Source organism: Symphalangus syndactylus, chromosome 1, assembly GCF_028878055.3.
Source record: "Symphalangus syndactylus isolate Jambi chromosome 1, NHGRI_mSymSyn1-v2.1_pri, whole genome shotgun sequence".
Taxonomy (NCBI): Eukaryota; Metazoa; Chordata; class Mammalia; order Primates; family Hylobatidae; genus Symphalangus; species Symphalangus syndactylus.
Genome location: NC_072423.2, coordinates 96,567,422 through 96,584,888, shown reverse-complemented (window position 1 = coordinate 96,584,888; position 17,467 = coordinate 96,567,422). Strand labels below are relative to the sequence as shown.

The window sequence follows — 17,467 nt, the reverse complement described above, 5'->3', positions numbered from 1 at the left end:
TGCAGCTGACTGAGAAGCTTGATGGGTAACAGTGAAACCTTTCTTTTCAGATCATTGCTTGAATCTACTCCATCTCCAGTTGTATTTTGTCATAATGACTGTCAAGAAGGTAAGAATTGCTATGTTCTTTTACAGATGAGGTTTGTGTGTATACTTACAAAATTACTGGCAGTGTGTCTGAAAAATGCAAGGTAGCATCAAGAGTATTAGGTACATTAAATTATGATACAACCAGACAATGAGGTTTTGTATTTTTTTTTAGAGTATGAGGCCAGGCACAGTGTCTCATGTCTGTAATCCCAGCACTTTGGGAGGCCAAGGTGGGAGGATTGCTTGAGCCTAAGAGTTCTAGACCAGCCTGGGCAACATAGCAAGATCCCATCTCTACAAAAAATAAAAACATTAGCCAGGCATAGTGGTGTGCACCTGTAGTCCCAGCTACTTGGTAAGCTGAGGCAGGAGGATGGCTTGAGCCTAGGAGTTCAAGGCGATAGTATGCTATGATCGCACCACTGCACTGTAGCCTGGATGACAGAGCAAGATCCTGTAAAAAAAAAAAAAAAAAAAAAAAGATTACATGGAAGAAATCCGAAAGAAGACAGAGCAAGATCCTGTATTAAAAAAAAAAAAAAATTACATGGAAGAAATCCGAAAGAATATTCACTAAACTTGGGAGTTGGGATAAAGAACTTAAACTTTCTAAGTCACGTATTACTTTTTCAGTGTTTAACTCCTTACAGTAAACATGTATGATTTTTTTTTAACCTGAAAAAGCAATAAAAGAACAAGATCCACTGCCTATCCCATTCAGTCCCGGGCCCTTCCCCCTTCTGCACCACACAGCATAGTGTTGCTTATCGCAACACATGTAATCCTAACACCTTCTCTCCTAGTATCAGTGCACTGTGCTATTAATTACTTCGGGCTTCTCTGCTTTGAAAACACGACAGTGATATGTTCCTTACTGTAACAAAACTTCATCCCACGCAATTGCACATTGAACAGTCTCATCAGAGGCCCCCCACTATGCAGCTCCCACTGGTGCTGCTGACATGGCCTCGCTCTGCCTTGACCTTGCCTCCTCTAGTCACAGTAGTTCAGGTCCCACCTTGAGCCCTTCTTTGCCAGGCTCAGCAGTTTACATTTAATCCTGAGAACAGTTTCTCATGAAGACCTGTCATCCATAAGCCATTCATTTGAGCCAAATTACCTTTTACTACTTAGCTGCTCATCACTGGCTAATTCAAGTCAAGGAGGGTGTAGACATTACAGCTACAGCTTTGTGTATTATCCTTGCCCTTCTGGTGGTGAGGGGGTGATAAATGGCACAGACATCACTAGAGAGAGGGGACTGGAGGAGATAGCTGTGTTGATGATGGCGAAGTGTAGGAGGGATCGAAGAGGTAACAGTTGTACATTAATTTTGTTCTGCTACTTTGTGTGTCTGCCTCCAATTTGCCTTTTTTTGAGACTGTTACTGTGTCACCCAGGCTGGTGTGCAGTAGCGCAATTTAGGCTCCACGTAACCTTAGCCTCTTGGGCTTAAGTGATCCTCCTGCCTTAGCCTCCCGAGTAGTTGGGATCAGAGGCGCACACCACTACACCTGGCTAATTATTTGTGGAGATGGAGTTTCTGTGTTGCCCAGGCTGGTCTTAAACTCCTGGACTCAAGTGATCCTCCCACCTCCGCCTCCTAAAGTGCTGTGATTACAAGTGTGAGCCAATACACGTTTTCTGGTTTCCAGTTTACGTTGTAATTGCTACTCTAAATGGAAAAAGTATGCTGAAGAGCCTAGACAGTATACCTCCACTAGAAATCCTAAGGAGAGAGAGCGGCTGAAAACCTAGCAAAGGTTGGCTCACTGGTGCCAGCCCCAGGATGTCGGAGATGCTGAACATCATGTCAAGTGTGGGGATCTCAGGAACGCAGGCCTGCAGAGCCAGGCTGATGGCTGACCAACTCCTGACCCAGAATCCAATACTAAAGCAAATAGTGTTGTAGGAATGCTGCCTGTGGTCTCCTTGGGAAGGAAAAGCAGGCAAAAACAAAGCAGGGGATCCCCTGTGGCAGCTGAGCTCTCCCTTGCCTTTCTTACCGAGAGGGCATTCCCACAGCTCCCCAGTTGGAGTGCTGCAGCCAGCCAGCCTGCAGACAGCAAACCAAGTCCCAGGGCTGCGGAGGGTGGTGTTTGGCTAGCATGAGCTCCTGCATGCCACCATGCAGAACATTTGGGAAGTACTGTCCTGAGAGCAGAGCAAGAGGCCAGGCTTTGTTCCACAGTGAGCCTGGGGGTCTGGCAAGAACTAGGGCTGTGAGCAGGGGTTCTCATGGCCAGGTGGGTCAGGAGCCACCCTGCATAGGGGTATGCCTCCCGTGAGCACTTCTACGCTCTGTCTAGGCCCTGGTGATGTCTGCAGACCAAAAGCCACATTCAGTTAGGATTCCCTAAAGGATCAAATCTGTTCTCTTGGCTCTGCTGTTCAAGGACTTGATCCTTCTATTGTAAAACATAAAGCATGTTATCCAAACCTTTTGCAGGTAATATCTTGTTGCTGGAAGGCCGAGAGAATTCTGAAAAACAGAAACTGATGCTCATTGATTTTGAATACAGCAGTTACAATTACAGGTAATATGTTACAGTCCAGTGTTTCCATCTCAATATTGTTTTATCATTATGATATGCTTAATTAACAGTTATTAGAGAAAATAAGTCAAAACGCCACTCTGAGTTGCAAGCTGCTTCACCTGGAATCAGTGGCTTCTCGTCCAGTGGCCCGTGATGGTTGTGGTGAAGCAGCACGGCCCTCTTTGTTCCTAGCAGATGGCGCTAGTTGGGGACAGCCATGCCATTCAGTCCAGACTTTGGCATTTTCTTTTGACTTCAGAGATCATTTTCTTCTCATAAATCCTGGTCTAGGAGACACAATTTTCTGGAGTCGTGGTTCAGGTGCACCTGTATAGCTTTAGTCAGCTGTGATGCTGACAACCACCTGTTGTCTCTCTCTGTCATTAAAGCAGTTACAGTCCTGCTCCCTCAGCAAGTCCGGATGGCAACAGGAGTGGTGTGCTCGGAACTCAGCCTTTCTTTCTTCTGCAGTCAAGGAGCCTCCAGGCATACGGTTTGCCTCATTCTGTGCACTGTCTTATGTCTTATTTCAGGGGATTCGACATTGGAAATCACTTCTGTGAGTGGATATATGATTATAGCTATGAAAAATACCCGTTTTTCAGAGCAAACATCCGGAAGTATCCCACCAAGAAACAACAGGTAGGAGATGAGTTTTTGTATACTTGATAGGAAAATTACATGTCAATTTCATGCAGTTAGAATTACATCTTCTTTTTTATTTTTTGAGGCAGGGTCTCACTCTGAGTGTTTCCCAGGCTGGAGTGCAGTAGTGCGATCATGGCTCACTGTACACTTGACCTTTTGTGCTCAGGTGATCCTCTCACCTCAGCCTCCCAAGTAGCTGGGACCACAGACGCATGCCACCACGCCCAGCTAATTGTTTGTATTTTTTGTAGAGATGGGATTTCACCAAGTTGCCCAGGCTAGTCTCAAAGTGATCCTGGGCTCAAGTGATCCTCCTGCCTCAGCCTCCCAAACTGCTGGGATTATAGTCATGAGCCACCATGCCTGGCCTACATCTTCATTTTTAAAGATAACCTTTTAAAATTTGGTTTATGTTAAAAAATGTTATTTTGTTTCTGTTAAATGTAGACACAAACTTGACCTTTTAGTCCAGCTTATTAAAAATCTCTGTGCCAGAGATACTTGTATTCAGAGAAGAGCTTTGTCATCCTTTGTAGTTCCTTCTAGTGTTTTCCGAAAAGCCCAGCCTTGATTCTGCTTTCTGGCCATCTTTTTGTGATCACTGACCTTTTTCTATTCATTTCACACTATGGAGAGAGAAGTAATCTTTCGGGCACCAGGGTTTAGTAGTGGGAGGAAATGTCTTTGGTGTTAACAGTTCCCTTTCCTGTCCTGAATGATGGGAGGAGGCTGGTGATTGTGTGGAGAATCAGTTCTCATGGGAATTTCCTCCTGGGATCTTTCTCTCCCATTCCTCAGCCCAGCACTGAAGCCTTGGTAGCAGTGCTGAAGCTGAGTAGGACTGGGAGGGTGCACCAAGCCTGCCTCCAAAATAATGGTCTCCAGTTTACATTTTAAGTGCTACTCTAAATGGAAAAAGTATGCTGAAGAGCCTAGACACTGTATCTCCACTAGAAATCCTGGGGAGAGAGAGCAGCTGAAAACCTAGCAAAGGTTGGCTCACTGGTGCCAGCCCCAGGGTGTCGGAGATGCTGAACATCATGTCGAGTGTGTGTCTCCCAGTGTGTCACAGTAGATGCATATGCTTAGTGACAGCTATTGACATTGTCTATTTTAACCATCATTGATCCTAACACAATTACTTTTTTTTAAGCTCCATTTTATTTCCAGTTACTTGCCTGCATTCCAAAATGACTTTGAAAACCTCAGTACTGAAGAAAAATCCATTATAGAAGAAGAAATGTTGCTTGAAGTCAATAGGTAACATTTTTCCTTTTTTGATTTGTAAAGATAGCTTTCCTCTTTATAGCCTATATTTGGGATGCTGACTTGCAATTTTGAGTATTTTAGAGCTTCTTTTTTTTTTTGAGACAGAGTCTTGCTTTGTCACCCAGGCTGGAGTGCAGTGGCGCAATCTTGGCTCACTGCAACCTCCGCCTCCCGGGTTCAAGCAATTCTCCTGTCTCAGCTTCCCAAGCAGCTGGGATTACAGGTGCCTGCCACCATGTCCAGCTAATTTTTGTATTTTTTAGTAGAGATGGGTTTTTGCCATGTTGGCCAGGCTGGTCTTGAACTCTTGACCTCCGGTGATCTACCCACCTCGGCCTCCCCATGCTGGGATTACAGATGTGAGCCACCGTGCCTGGCCTAGGAGCTTCTTTTTAATCGTACATCTTTAGGACTTGCACTTTGTCAAAAATGGAATCTGCTACTTCTCCATTGTGGCTGAGACTATGCAGAGCTTTCATATCTGAGCATACAGCAAGCAAAGTATATTAGTCTGTTCTCACATGGCTACAAAGGTATTACCTGAGACCGGGTAATTTATAAAGAAAGGAGATTTAATTGACTCACAGTTCTGCATGGCCAGGGAGGCCTCAGGAAACTTAACAATCATAGCAGAAGGCAAAGGGGAAGCAAGGCACGTCTTACATGGCACCAGGAGAGAGAGGGGCAGAGAGACAGGGAAGAAGGTAGGACTACCAAACACTTTTAAAACCATCAGATCTTGTGAGAACTCCCTCACTATTGTGAGGACAGCATGGGGGAAACCACCCCCATGATCTAATCACCTCCTGCCAGGTCCCTCCCTCCACACATGGAGATTACAATTAAAGATGAGATTTGGGTGGGGAGACAGAGCCAAACCATATCACAAGAAGAGGTCCCATGTCCAAGAAGGGTCAGGACACTTTGTGGCATTCTGAACTGTCATCCAGACACAACAACCCAGCCATACAGGGCTGCTGCTACCCAGAGCCTATAGAATTTTTTTTTTTTTGAGATGGAGTCTTGCTCTGTCACCCAGGCTGGAGTGCAGCGATGCGATCATGGCTCACTGCAGCCTCTAACTCTTAGCAAGCCTCTTGCCTCAGCCTCCCAAGTAACTGGGACTACAGGCACGTACCACCATGCCTGGCTAATTTTTGTATTTTTTTGTAGACATGGGGTCTTGCTCTGTTGCCCAGGCTGGTCATGAACTCCTGGGCTTAAGTGGTTCTCCTGCCTCAGCCTCCCAAAGTGCTAGGATTACAGATGTGGGCTACTGCACCTGGCCCTGCAAACTTGTCACTGATGCTTGTGGAGTGGTGGGCACCATATGCTGTGTTTTAACTCTTAAGTTTCTCCTAGAAAATGATTAAACTTATGTTTTTCAGTTTTAAGTCTTGCTTTTAACTGTTTTCTCAACAGTTTTCAAAGCAGGGCCCTGAAACTTCCAGATTCTGCAAAGGTCTAGACCACTATTTGTCCATCTCTTTAGTCAAGAGGCCTGTGGGTTGTTCCTATTATTTGGGGTCTCCTGTGACATTTTTTGGTAAAATGGCTATTTAAGTCACTGTGGCCCACCTCATCTTTCCACTGCACTTAGCACAGTCATCTCGTGGCCTCCAGAGTGCTCACCCCCTACACTAAGTGTGATGTCACATCTGCCTACCTGCTGGGCTCCACCGCAGCATACATCATCTCTTTCTGTTTCTTGAACTGGTGGACATAGAAAAAAACAGATGGAGGAGAACCCAGACAGAAAGGGTCGCACACGGGACTCTTGTGGGCCGGGGACCACAGGATGAATAGAGAGTAGGGTTGGAGGATACTAGAGCAGGCACTCCTAAATTTGAGCTTTATCTTCATGTGGATGAACCCTCAGGGTATTGTTTGAGGAGGAACTTGGATTCACAGTGACTTGGGGGCTTGGTACAGCCTAGAGATGGTGACGTGGCTCACGCTCTCTCATCTGCTCTTTTCACTTCTGTGTGACAGGAGGGGATGGGACAAGGATGGGATTTGAGAAGTCTCTTGCTCAAGGAGTGAGAGCTTCATCCTGCCTCCAGCAAAAGTCTGCCTCTTGGTTGCTGATGCTGTGCACCCTCCCTTGTAGCAAGCTTGCTTTCTTTTCTGCCAGCATGGCCACCCAGGCCTTCACCTGCACCCTGTGAATGTGAATATATTCGCCTTGTGAATATACTATGGCCAAGTGGCATTTACATGTGCCATGGCCCGGCCAGCTGTGTGTGTTCACACTCACCAGTGCACCTGTCACTAGCAGATGAGGGAAGGGTGTGGGAGTGGTATTCCCATTGTTCTTAGTCCCATGAAATATAGACCCATGATTTGCCAACACTAACTAGGTTTGCATCCACACAAGTTAAAATGTCCATCTGGCATGAAATCATTTCATCAGTCCTGTAACTGATACCGTATGTCTCAGATGTGTTTCTTGCTTTTGTCGTTCCAGGTTTGCCCTTGCATCTCATTTCCTCTGGGGACTTTGGTCCATTGTACAAGCCAAGATTTCATCTATTGAATTTGGGTACATGGTATGTTTTAGCAGCGTTTTTTTTTTTTCCTTCCTACTCCCAGGTAAAAATGCTATAGTATTTGTGAATGTTGGCAGCAAATGACCATTCCTTACAGAGGGTTCTCTGTCTCCCCAAGTACCCGAATGTGGTGACCTGGTGGCATCAGGACAGTGTGGCTCAGCCCAGGAAGCCAGGGGAGAAGCCGCTGTCATTGATGCTGTGGTTGCCTTTGGAGGTTGCCCTCACTTCCAGGCCAGCTGACCTTGCCTCCCCTGCTTCAGAGAAGTGCCTGCAATCCTGATGGGGAATGTGGGCATCTGCACCCTGGAAGTCCAGCTCTGACCTCAGTCCCTTCTGACACAGGGGACAGTAAGTGAAGAAGAGTCGGTGGCTCCTGCCTGTGCTGTGGAAGGTTTTATTTATCGGTTACCACTTCATTCTCCAGCCTGTAGTGCCTGACTTTGGGTTGGAAGCTGGTAATTATTGAATTAGATCTCCTGTTTTTCACAGGCATGTTTGTAACCAAGCTAGGCTGTCATTTAATTTTAACCTTAAGAGTTGTCAGCCAGGTGCGGTGGCTCACGCCTATAATCCCAGCACTTCGGGAGGCTGAGGTGGGCAGATCACCTGAGGTCAGGAGTTCGAGACCATCCTGGCCAACGTGGAGAAACCCCATCTCTACTAAAAATACAAAAATTAGCATGCGTGGTGGCAGGTGCCTGTAATCCCAGCTACTCAGGAGGCTGAGGCAGGAGAATCGCTTGAACCCAGGAGGTGGAGGTTGCAGTGAACTGAAATCATGCCACTGCACTCCAGCCTGGGTGACAGAGCAAGATTCTGTCTAAAAAAAAAAAAAAAAAAAAAGAATGTCATTGACATAGAAATAGAGTATTTTTAACCTTCAGACAAACCTTTCTGTTGTTCCATAGTGAATGAATGTTGGTGAGTTGTCTTGGGGTGGGGGATAACACAAACGTCTACAGTTTAGTGAGCTGCCTTCCTTTGGGACAGGGATGGGACTAGTTCATTTTGACCTCCTCAGTCTTATACTAGAATGATTTCTACTTCTAGGCAGAAGGTTTGGTAATGCAAAGATGATATTAGGTAAAAGAAGGGGACATTGGATTTTTAAAGCAGATTTGAGTCATGGTCAAATGATACTGTAAGACAAAGGATACTTCGTAACAAGGAATATTACTAGAGATAAAGAAGGGCATTTTGTGATAATAAAGGCATCAGTACATCCAGAGGACATTAAAAACCCTTGTCTTGCTTCAAAAGACATGATATTAAAACTGACAAAAGTGAAAGAAGAGAATGGCAGATTCATGATTAAAGTTGGAGATCTCGGCCAGTTGCAGTGGCTCACGCCTGTAATCCCAGCACTTTGGGAGGCCGAAGTGGTTGAATCACTTGAAGTCAGGAGTTCGAGACCAGCCTGACCAATATGGTGAAACCCTATCTCTACTAAAAATAGAAAAATTAGTCGGGCATGGTGGCATATGCCTGTAATCCCAGGTACTTAGGGAGGCTGAGGCAGGAGAATCGCTTGAACCTGGGAGGTAGAGTTTGCAGTGAGCCGAGATGGCACCATTGCACTCCAGCCTGGGCAATAAGAGCGAAACTCTGGCCGGGTGCGGTGGCTCATGCCTGTAATTCCAGCACTTTGGGAGGCTGAGGCGGGTGGATCACAAGGTCAGGAGATCGAGACCATCCTGGCAAACACGGTGAAACCCCGTCTCTACTAAAAATACACAAAAAAATTAGCCGGGCCTGGTGGTGGGTGCCTGTAGTCCCAGCTAACTCGGGAGGCTGAGGCAGGAGAATGGCATGAACCCAGGAGGCGGAGCTTGCAGTGAGCCGAGATCGCGCCACTGCCCTCCAGCCTGGGCGACAGAGCGAGACTCCGGGTCTCAAAAAAAAAAAAAAGAGCGAAACTCTATCTCAGAAACAAAAAACATAGATCTCACCACTCCTCTTCTGTGGTTAGAACAAGGAAGAACACGCAGAAGGAGGGAGAGGGCCTTACAACTCTCCCTGCCAGCCTGGCCTCATGCATGTTCATTAAACGCCCCCAGCAACTGCAGGGTGCACATTCTTTTCAAATGAATATGGAATATTCGTCAAGATAGACCATATGCTGGGCCATCAGACAGGTCTTGATAAATTCAAAGGGATTGAAATAATACCGGATATGTTCTTAGTGAAATTTAAGTGGAAATCAACAACAAAAGATATCTAGAAAATTCTCAATTATTTGGAAATTAAACAGTACACTTCTAAATAAACCCTGGGTCAAAGAAAAAGAAAATGAGAAAATATTTTAAACTGAATTATAATGAAAACATAGCATGTCAGTATTTGTGGGATATACATAAAGCAGTATCTAGGAACTTACAGCTTTGTAGCTTAAATGTTTATATTCCATAAGAAGAAGGCCGGGCGCGGTGGCTCACGCTTGTAATCCCAGCACTTTGGGAGGCCGAGGCGGGCGGATCACGAGGTCAAGAGATCGAGACCACGGTGAAACCCCGTCTCTACTAAAACTACAAAAAAAAATTAGCCGGGCGTGGTGGCGGGCGCCTGTAGTCCCAGCTACTCGGAGAGGCTGAGGCAGGAGAATGGCGTGAACCCGGGAGGCGGAGCTTGCAGTGAGCCGAGATTGCGCCACTGCACTCCAGCCTGGGCGACAGAGCGAGACTCCGTCTCAAAAAAAAAAAAAAAAAAAAAAAAAAAAAAAGAAGAAACATTACACAAAATCCCTATCAAAACATTGGCAAAAATTAAATCCACTAACATATGTAAAAGGATAATATATTATGGCCAAGTGGCATTTATCCTTGGAATGCACGGCTGGTTTATATTTGAAAAAATCAGTTCATATAATTCTTCATATTAACAGAATGAAGGTGAAAAACCGTATGATTATCTCAGGGACCACAGGAAAAAGCATTTGACAAGATCCAATGTGATAAAAAAAAATCTCAGCAAACTAGGACTAGAGGGGATCTTCCTCAGCCAGATAAAGGCATGTATGAAAAAACCTCAGCCAGCCAGGCACGGTGGCTCATGCCTGTAATCCCAGCACTTTGGGAGGCTAAGGCAGGTGGATCACCTGAGGTCGGGAGTTCGAGACCAGCCTGACCAACATGGAGAAACCCCGTCTCTACTAAAAATACAGAATTAGCCAGGGGTGGTGGCACATGCCTATAATCCCAGCTACTCGGGAAACTGAGGCAGGAGAATCGCCTGAACCCAGGAGGTGGAGGTTGCAGTAAGTCGAGATCACGCCACTGCACTCCAGCCTGGGCAACGAGTGAAACTCTGTCTCAATAAAAAAGAAGAAAAACCCACAGCCAAATTATCACTAGCGGTAACAGGGAAATGTCCCCTTTGACCCCCACCCCAAGTACAGAACACGCAAGGATGCCTGTTCTCACTGCATGTCTTCTGTGTTATACTGGAGCTCCTAGCTGGTGCAGTGAGGCAAGAAAAAGAAAGGAAATGTAGGTGCACTGGGAAGGAAGAGGAAACACTGTCTTTATTCTTTAGGTGACATGATTGTGTGCATTTAAAATAATAAAGGAATCGACAGAAAAGTTACTTAACCTAATGAATGAGTTTATCAAAGTCACAAGATACAAGGTCAGTATACAAAAATCAGTTGGATTTCTACATGGTAGAAACAATTGTACATGGAAAAATGTTTAATAGCGTAAGATATGTACATTGGAAACTATGGAAGAGTGTAAAAAATAAGCGAAATGAGAAGATACCACCTTGATGGTAAAGATGCACATTCTCCCCACACTGACCTGTACATTCCCCACAGGCCTAATCAAAACCCCCACAGGCTTCTGTGTAGAAATTGACATGCTGATCCTAAAATTTATATGAAAATGCAGAGTCTGCAATAACCAAAATAATTTTGTAAAAGAACAAAGAAGACTTCTACTACCTGGTTATAAGACTTCTCTGAAGCACAGAAGTCAAGGCAGTGTGGTGCTGGCATAAGATAACATAAATCATCCAGGTGTGGTGGCTCAAGCCAGTCATCCAGCACTTTGGGAGGCTGAGGCAGGAGAATCACTAGAGCCCAGGAGTTGGAAACCAGCCTGGGCAGCATAGCAAGACCCATCTCTACAAAAAATACAAAACAATTAGCTGGGTGTCTGTAGCACATGCCTGTAGTCCCAGCTGCTCGGGAGGCTGAGCGGGAAGATCACTTTAGCCTGGGAAGTCAGGGGAGCTGTGATCACACCACTGCATTCCAGCTTGGGCAACAGAGCAAGACCCCATCTCAAAAACAAAAAACAAATCAGATGGAACAGAATACAGTGCCCAGAAATAGATCCATGTGTATGTAATCAACTGGTACTCAACAGAAAGGCCAAGGTAATTTAAGAGGGAAAGGATTGTATTTTCAAAAAATGATGCAAGAACATTTGAAGAGTCATGGAGAAAAAACAACCTGATTCTGTGCCATAAACAAGTCAACTTGAAACATAATAGACCTAAATGTGAAGGCTAAAACTATTAAGTTTCTATGAGAAAGCACAAGAGAAAAGCTTAGTGACCTAGGCCGGGCGCAGTGGCTCACGCCCGTAATCCCAGCACTTTGGGAGGCTGAGGCGGGCGGATCACGAGGTCAGGAGATTGAGACCATCCTGGCTAACACGGTAAAACCCCGTCTCTGCTAAAAATACAAAAAATTAGCCGGGCCTGGTGGCAGGTGCCTGTCGTCCCAGCTACTCGAGAGGCTGAGGCAGGAGAATGGTGTGAACTCGGGAGGTGGAGCTTGCAGTGAGCGGAGTGTGCACTCTGGCTGGGGCGACAGAACGATACTTCGTCTCAAAAAAGAAAAAAAGAAAAGCTTACTGACCTAAGCACAGATTTCTTGGGTTACATAAAGCACTAGCCATAACAGAGGAAAAAACAGAGTAAGTTGCTGTGAGCAGGAAACATATAAAAACCAAAGTGCTTTTTCCCATTCCTTTCATCAGCAACAATCATCACCACAGAAGACTAAAGTGACCATATCGGGGGCGGTTCTCCCCACCAACAAACAAGTAATCAGTTCTGGAGTGGACACCAGATGGGTGTCCTCCAATTCCATTACGACACTGTCTACCTGGGGACAGAGACCCCACAGATTGAGGGTTGAGACCTTAAGACTGCCCCCCACTTCCGACACCAGTTGCAAGTCCAGGCCTCTGGAATTTCTGACCAACCAGCCATATATTGGGGTTCCCACGTTCCCTTGGGTTCAATTAATTTGCTAGAGCGGCTCACAGAACTCAGGGGAACACGTAAGTTTACCAGTGTATTACTTTTTTTTTTTTAAGACAGGGTCTCACTGTGTTGCCCAGGCTGGTCTCCAGCTTCTGGGCTCAAGCGATCCTCTTGTCTCAACCTTCCAAGTAGCTGGGACTACAGACATTCCGCCACCATGCCTAGCTAACAAAGGGTATCTTAAGGGTGAAGAGATACATAGGTGGGGTGAGGTCTGAAAGGATTCCGAGCACAGGAGCTTCTGTCCCTGTGGGTGGGTTGGGGAACTCATTCTTCTTCACCTTCCTGTCAGCCTCCATATTCAGTTCTCTAGAAACTCCCCAAACCCTGTCCTCTTGGGCATTTTATGGAGATGTCATTGGATAGGCATGATTGAAACGTGGACAACCATGTTGAAGTGTGATTGGACAAAAAAGGTGTGATCTAAACCCAGCAAGGCCTGACCAGGTTCTTCGGGCTTCTCTGCACAGCATTCCTCATCCCAGGGTATGGGGCAGGACCCTCTCTGGAATAAGAGTCTTAGGACCCTCAGTCAGATTAGAGTCTAGCTTTGGGCAGGTGAAAGGACGGCAGAAGGTCAGAGAGGGAGAGATTCTGTTTACTGTAGTAAGTGCTATGGGAGTTATGAGCCAGGGACCATGGACAAAAACACACATACATGTCATCACAGTTGGACTTCATCAAAATGAAAAACAACGATAGCATGGAGAAAATGAAAAGGCAAGCCACAGACTGGGAGGGAATACTACAAATGTATATTTAATGAAGGACTCATATTGAGGACATATAAAGAACTCATAACTCAGCCAGAAACCAAACAGCCTGCTTTATTATTATTATTATTATTATTATCATTTTGAGATGGAGTTTCACTCTCATTGCGCAGGCTGGAGTTCAATGGTGCGATCTTGGCTCACCACAACCTCTGCCTCCTGGGTTCAAATGATTCTCCTGCCTCAGCCTCTTGAGTAGCTGGGATTACAGGCGCGTGCCACCGCACCCGGCTAATTTTTGTATTTTTAGTAGAGGGGGTTTCGCCATGTTGACCAGTCTGGTCTCGAACTCCTGACCTCAAGTGATCCGCCTGCCTTGGCCTTCCAAAGTGTTGGGATTACAGGTGTGAGCCACCTCGCCTGGTCTGCAGCTTCATTTGTAATTGTCCCAAACTGGAAGCTGCCTAAATGCCAGTCAGCAGGTGCGTGGATACTACAGTGCCAGATCCGTGTACTGAGAACACTCGGCAGTGCAAAGGAAGGTGGCACCAATGCATGACAGCACAGGCCACTCAGAGACATCACGCTGAGAAGCCAGACACGAGGGTGCATATTGTATAGTGGCATTTATGTGCTACTTTAGGAAAGAAAAGTCCAGTCCATAGTGACAGAAATTGAGTCGGTGGCTGCCTGTGGCCAACTGCAAGAGGCCCATGGGAGCTTGTAGGGATGCTGGAAACACAGGTTTCCTCCTGACCGCGGTGGTGGGGAACTGGCTGGATGCATCTGTGAAAGCCCTCCAACTGGACACTTAAAATGGGCTTATGCTTGTAGAGTAGAAATTACAGCTCAAAGTTAATTTTTCAAAAAAGTGTTATTGTAATCTTCCTGGCTTCTAGAATTGCAGACTTTTAGATTAGGAGTGGGTCTTTGAGATTGTGTTGTCCTCACTGATGGGCAGATGAGGGAAGAGACCCAGAAAAATACAGTGGCAGAAACAGAACACCAAGCCGGGTTTTCTCCCTTGCCTCTCAGTGTCCTTCTTAAAAGTCATGCTGCAGGAGATCCCGGGAAATAGGTGATGGGCATCCTCTTTTTTCTCTCCTTCTGTTCTAGACTTGCCTATGTCCCAGGGGTCTTTTGCTCTAAAAGGTGTGTTATGTCGGTCAGTCAGTGCCCACAGCACCCAAGGTTAGCAAGGTGATGAATGGTAGCAGTGCCAAGCATGTGGATGAGACATCCATCCTGAGAGGCAGGGCTGGGCTGGCCCATGCCTATAAACCAGGCCTCCTCAGAATGAAGGTGTGTGGGGTGGGCTGGGAGCTTGAGCCTGCACCTTCGGAGCAGTGAGGCCCCGAGCAGCCCTGCTGCACAGGCCAGTCCTGTGCTTTTGGTCTCATGGGTCCGTGCCCTCAGCTCTTGCCCAGGGTGGGGATTGGGGGACACATGGGCAGGGTTCAGGCCAGCAGGATTCCTTGCTGAGGCCTTCTCTTTGATGTCTCCTAGGACTACGCCCAAGCAAGGTTTGATGCCTATTTCCACCAGAAGAGGAAGCTTGGGGTGTGACTGTGGGGAGGACTCCATCCACCTCATCACTGGACTGCATGGGGAGGCAGCAGAGCGGGGTCCCCTCTGTGCTTCGACTACTGCTCCTGTGGCAGGAGGCTTTGGGTGGCTCACTACTGAACACAGATGTGTATGATACTAAAGACTGTATTAAAATGGAGTGACGTTTATTTCATATCTTGTTTACAATTTCACTAGGACTCAGAAACGAGATTGGGAAGCAGAAATATAGTGCAATAGTGCAACATCTCTGAATCCTTTTAATCTAGAGAAGGCGTTTCATATTTGGGGGCTAAGGTTTCCAGTCAGATAGGGCAAACAGCAAGAGTAAGCAGTGTTACTTGCAGGTACTTTGGTTAATGTTGATTTAAAACTTTTTTTTCATGAATATGCTGGTGAACACTGTGACCAGGCTTTTGTAGATGGCGATGTGTTATAGACGGTGCTCACTCCCAGGGGACAGCAAGTGAGCAGAGATGTACTGCGAAGTCGCCAGTCACGGCCTCTGCCTGGGGCCCCCGGAAGCTGCTCCTCTACCCCCTTGGTCCCATGGCTGAAGCTGGAGCAGCGGATTGCTCTGGAGCGGCCAAGGCCGCCTGCGTGTGGAGCAGAGCTCTCCCCTCCTGCTGGGCGTGTGTGACACTGATGAGTTTCACTGTACTGCATGTGACTTCTCCCCTGCCCTTCCTCCTGATGGAGTGTGCAGACAGCCATGCGTGGCCACAGGGGCAGTGTGAGGACCTCCCTGTCTCCCGGCCCCTCTCCCAGGGGAGCCAGCTGTTTGACCTAGCTCTTTGGGCCTCCCCTGCCCTCTGCTCTGCCTGGAGTGTGGGATCCTGTGAGTGGGCTGGGCCGCCCCTGGGCAGGGTGAGGGAAACCCTGGCCTGGGTTCTCCAAGGGCCCGGTTTCCCGGCCCTTACCTTTCCCGATGTCCCTGACATCATCATTTTGTGGGAGACGGCAGCCTGTATGTGGTGCAGGGTGTGGATCGAGTGTAGCTGTGAAATCCATATATATGAAATGTCCCGCGGGATACAGTCTTCGCTGACTTTTTTTTACTCTGAATCTTATTTGAATTGTTTTTTGTGCATATATTTCTGCTACCACAGAGATTGTACTATACAAATAAAAAAATAAAAACCCAACCTCAAGCTGTCACCCTTGGATGTGTCCTAAATCTCAGGGAGGGCTCCTAGCACCTGAAGGAGCCCACGGAGGCTGCACCCGTGGGCACCCCATCTACACCCACTCAGCCCCTCAGCTTAGCAGTGCCCCGCTGCTCTCAGCTGGCATCCCAGCAGCGTGTGGCCCCATCGGCCCTCCTCCACCTCCTCCTCTTCTTCCCCACCACACTCTGGTTTCCCTGCTTCTAGCCCAGAAGTGAAGAGCCCTGGAGGATGTTGGAGACTGGGAGCAGTGCTGGTGCCTGGGGACACTGAGCGGCTGGGCAGGGGCAGGAGGGAGGCTTTTGCTGTTCACCCTTTTAGAGAGTTAGAGTTTTAAGCAGGTGAAGCCAAACTGAATTAAACAGTAATGGTGTTGCACTCCTGCATAGGAGCTCCAGTGGCTTCTCACCGTCTTCCTGTGCCCAGGCCACTGCTGGCCTCACTCAGCCCTCGCCTCTGCCTGGTCCTTCACACACGAGCTCGCTTGCAGTCTCCTCGCAGAGATACATTTGGAGCCGATCTTCCAATACTGGGCTCCTTCACTTTGCCCCACTGTCAGCTCAGTCACAACCTCGGGCCTTCCTATTCTACCCAGGACACTGCCATTCCCTAAACCACCCTGGGCCCGGCCCTGGCCCATTGTTTCTCTCCATGCAGCTTAACTTTCCTGGAGCCCCTGGTGGTCTCTGCATCAGGCCAGAAGCTCGTGGACAAAGATGGGCTCAGGCCTGTGCTGTTCACTGCCCAGTCCTCCACGCAGGTGACCCACCCCATCCCTATGTCTCCCAGTGACCTCCATGCCCCAGAGGTGCCCACCCCAGTGCCTTTTTATGTGCCATTCTCTTGGCAAACTGGACTTCTGTAGCCACCACTGCCAGGTACTCCCATGTCAAAGCCAGGGCGGGTCTGACTGGTCATCTCCCTGGGATCCCACACCGCACCCCTCCTAAATCACACTGGGGCCACTCACCACGAGTGCTGCTCACATATCCCCACCTGACTGCCTGCCCCAAGTCTCTGCCCAGCTCTCTCCCCAGGAGGGAGTAAGGCGTTGGGTTCTGGATTTGGTCCAGATCCACCTGCAGCTCTCCGGAGTCCTTCATTTAGTCTCCTCTGCTCCTACCCCAGCACTGTGAGCACCGTTTCTCTAAGCTGATTCTGCTGGGCATGTGGAATTACCTTAGAGCCCCTCATACCACCCCTGGCATCCGGAGGTCCTGAGCAGGGTAGTCCAGGAGCGAAGGGACAGGCTCCTCCCAGCAGCTGGCCACAGCCACAGCTGTGCGAAGAACCACTTTGCAGCTTGTTGGCTTCTAGGAAGCACTTCCTCTGCCTCCCAGCGTGGGTGGGACCCAGGCCAGAGGGAGCTGCAGAAAGCCACCCCCATTCTGCCAGCAACGCAGGAAGGACCACCTGGGAGGGGTCAGGAAGACTGTAGCCTCAGGTGAGGGGAGGCTGGGCCTGGAGTCAGGCTCAGCCCCTGTTCTGACCCCCGGGGCCCTGGGTAATGTCTGCTGCTAGGGACAGCCTCTGCCCTTCCTGGCAGGTGTGTGGCCTTGGGCGTGTGACACACCATGGCCCTGCATGGAGCACTGGCCGGGGCTCAGGTGCCCCAGACTGCTCTGTACTTCCAGCCCCCTGAGGCCCGGCACCAG

At 47.9% G+C, this 17,467-nt stretch overlaps 1 protein-coding gene across 12 annotated transcripts in view; it reads left to right on the top strand.

Annotated features, from left to right (window-relative positions):
- Positions 1–15,791, top strand: part of CHKA (choline kinase alpha) — a 71,556-nt gene extending 55,765 nt beyond the window's left edge. For 4 of the 12 annotated variants that reach the window (XM_055270433.2, XM_055270441.2, XM_055270406.2 and 1 more), the window contains 6 exons: positions 51–109; positions 2,540–2,627; positions 3,161–3,269; positions 4,429–4,535; positions 7,012–7,093; positions 14,587–15,791. In XM_055270433.2, the coding sequence (XP_055126408.2) occupies positions 51–109; positions 2,540–2,627; positions 3,161–3,269; positions 4,429–4,535; positions 7,012–7,093; positions 14,587–14,646 (505 nt within the window). In that variant the 3' untranslated portion in view covers positions 14,647–15,791. Of the gene's footprint in view, positions 1–50; positions 110–2,539; positions 2,628–3,160; positions 3,270–4,428; positions 4,536–7,011; positions 7,094–7,211; positions 7,552–14,586 lie in introns of those variants that run through there. The other 8 variants (XM_063644533.1, XM_063644537.1, XM_055270425.2 and 5 more) reach the window with 5 other exon arrangements.
- Positions 15,792–17,467: the final 1,676 nt, after the last annotated feature.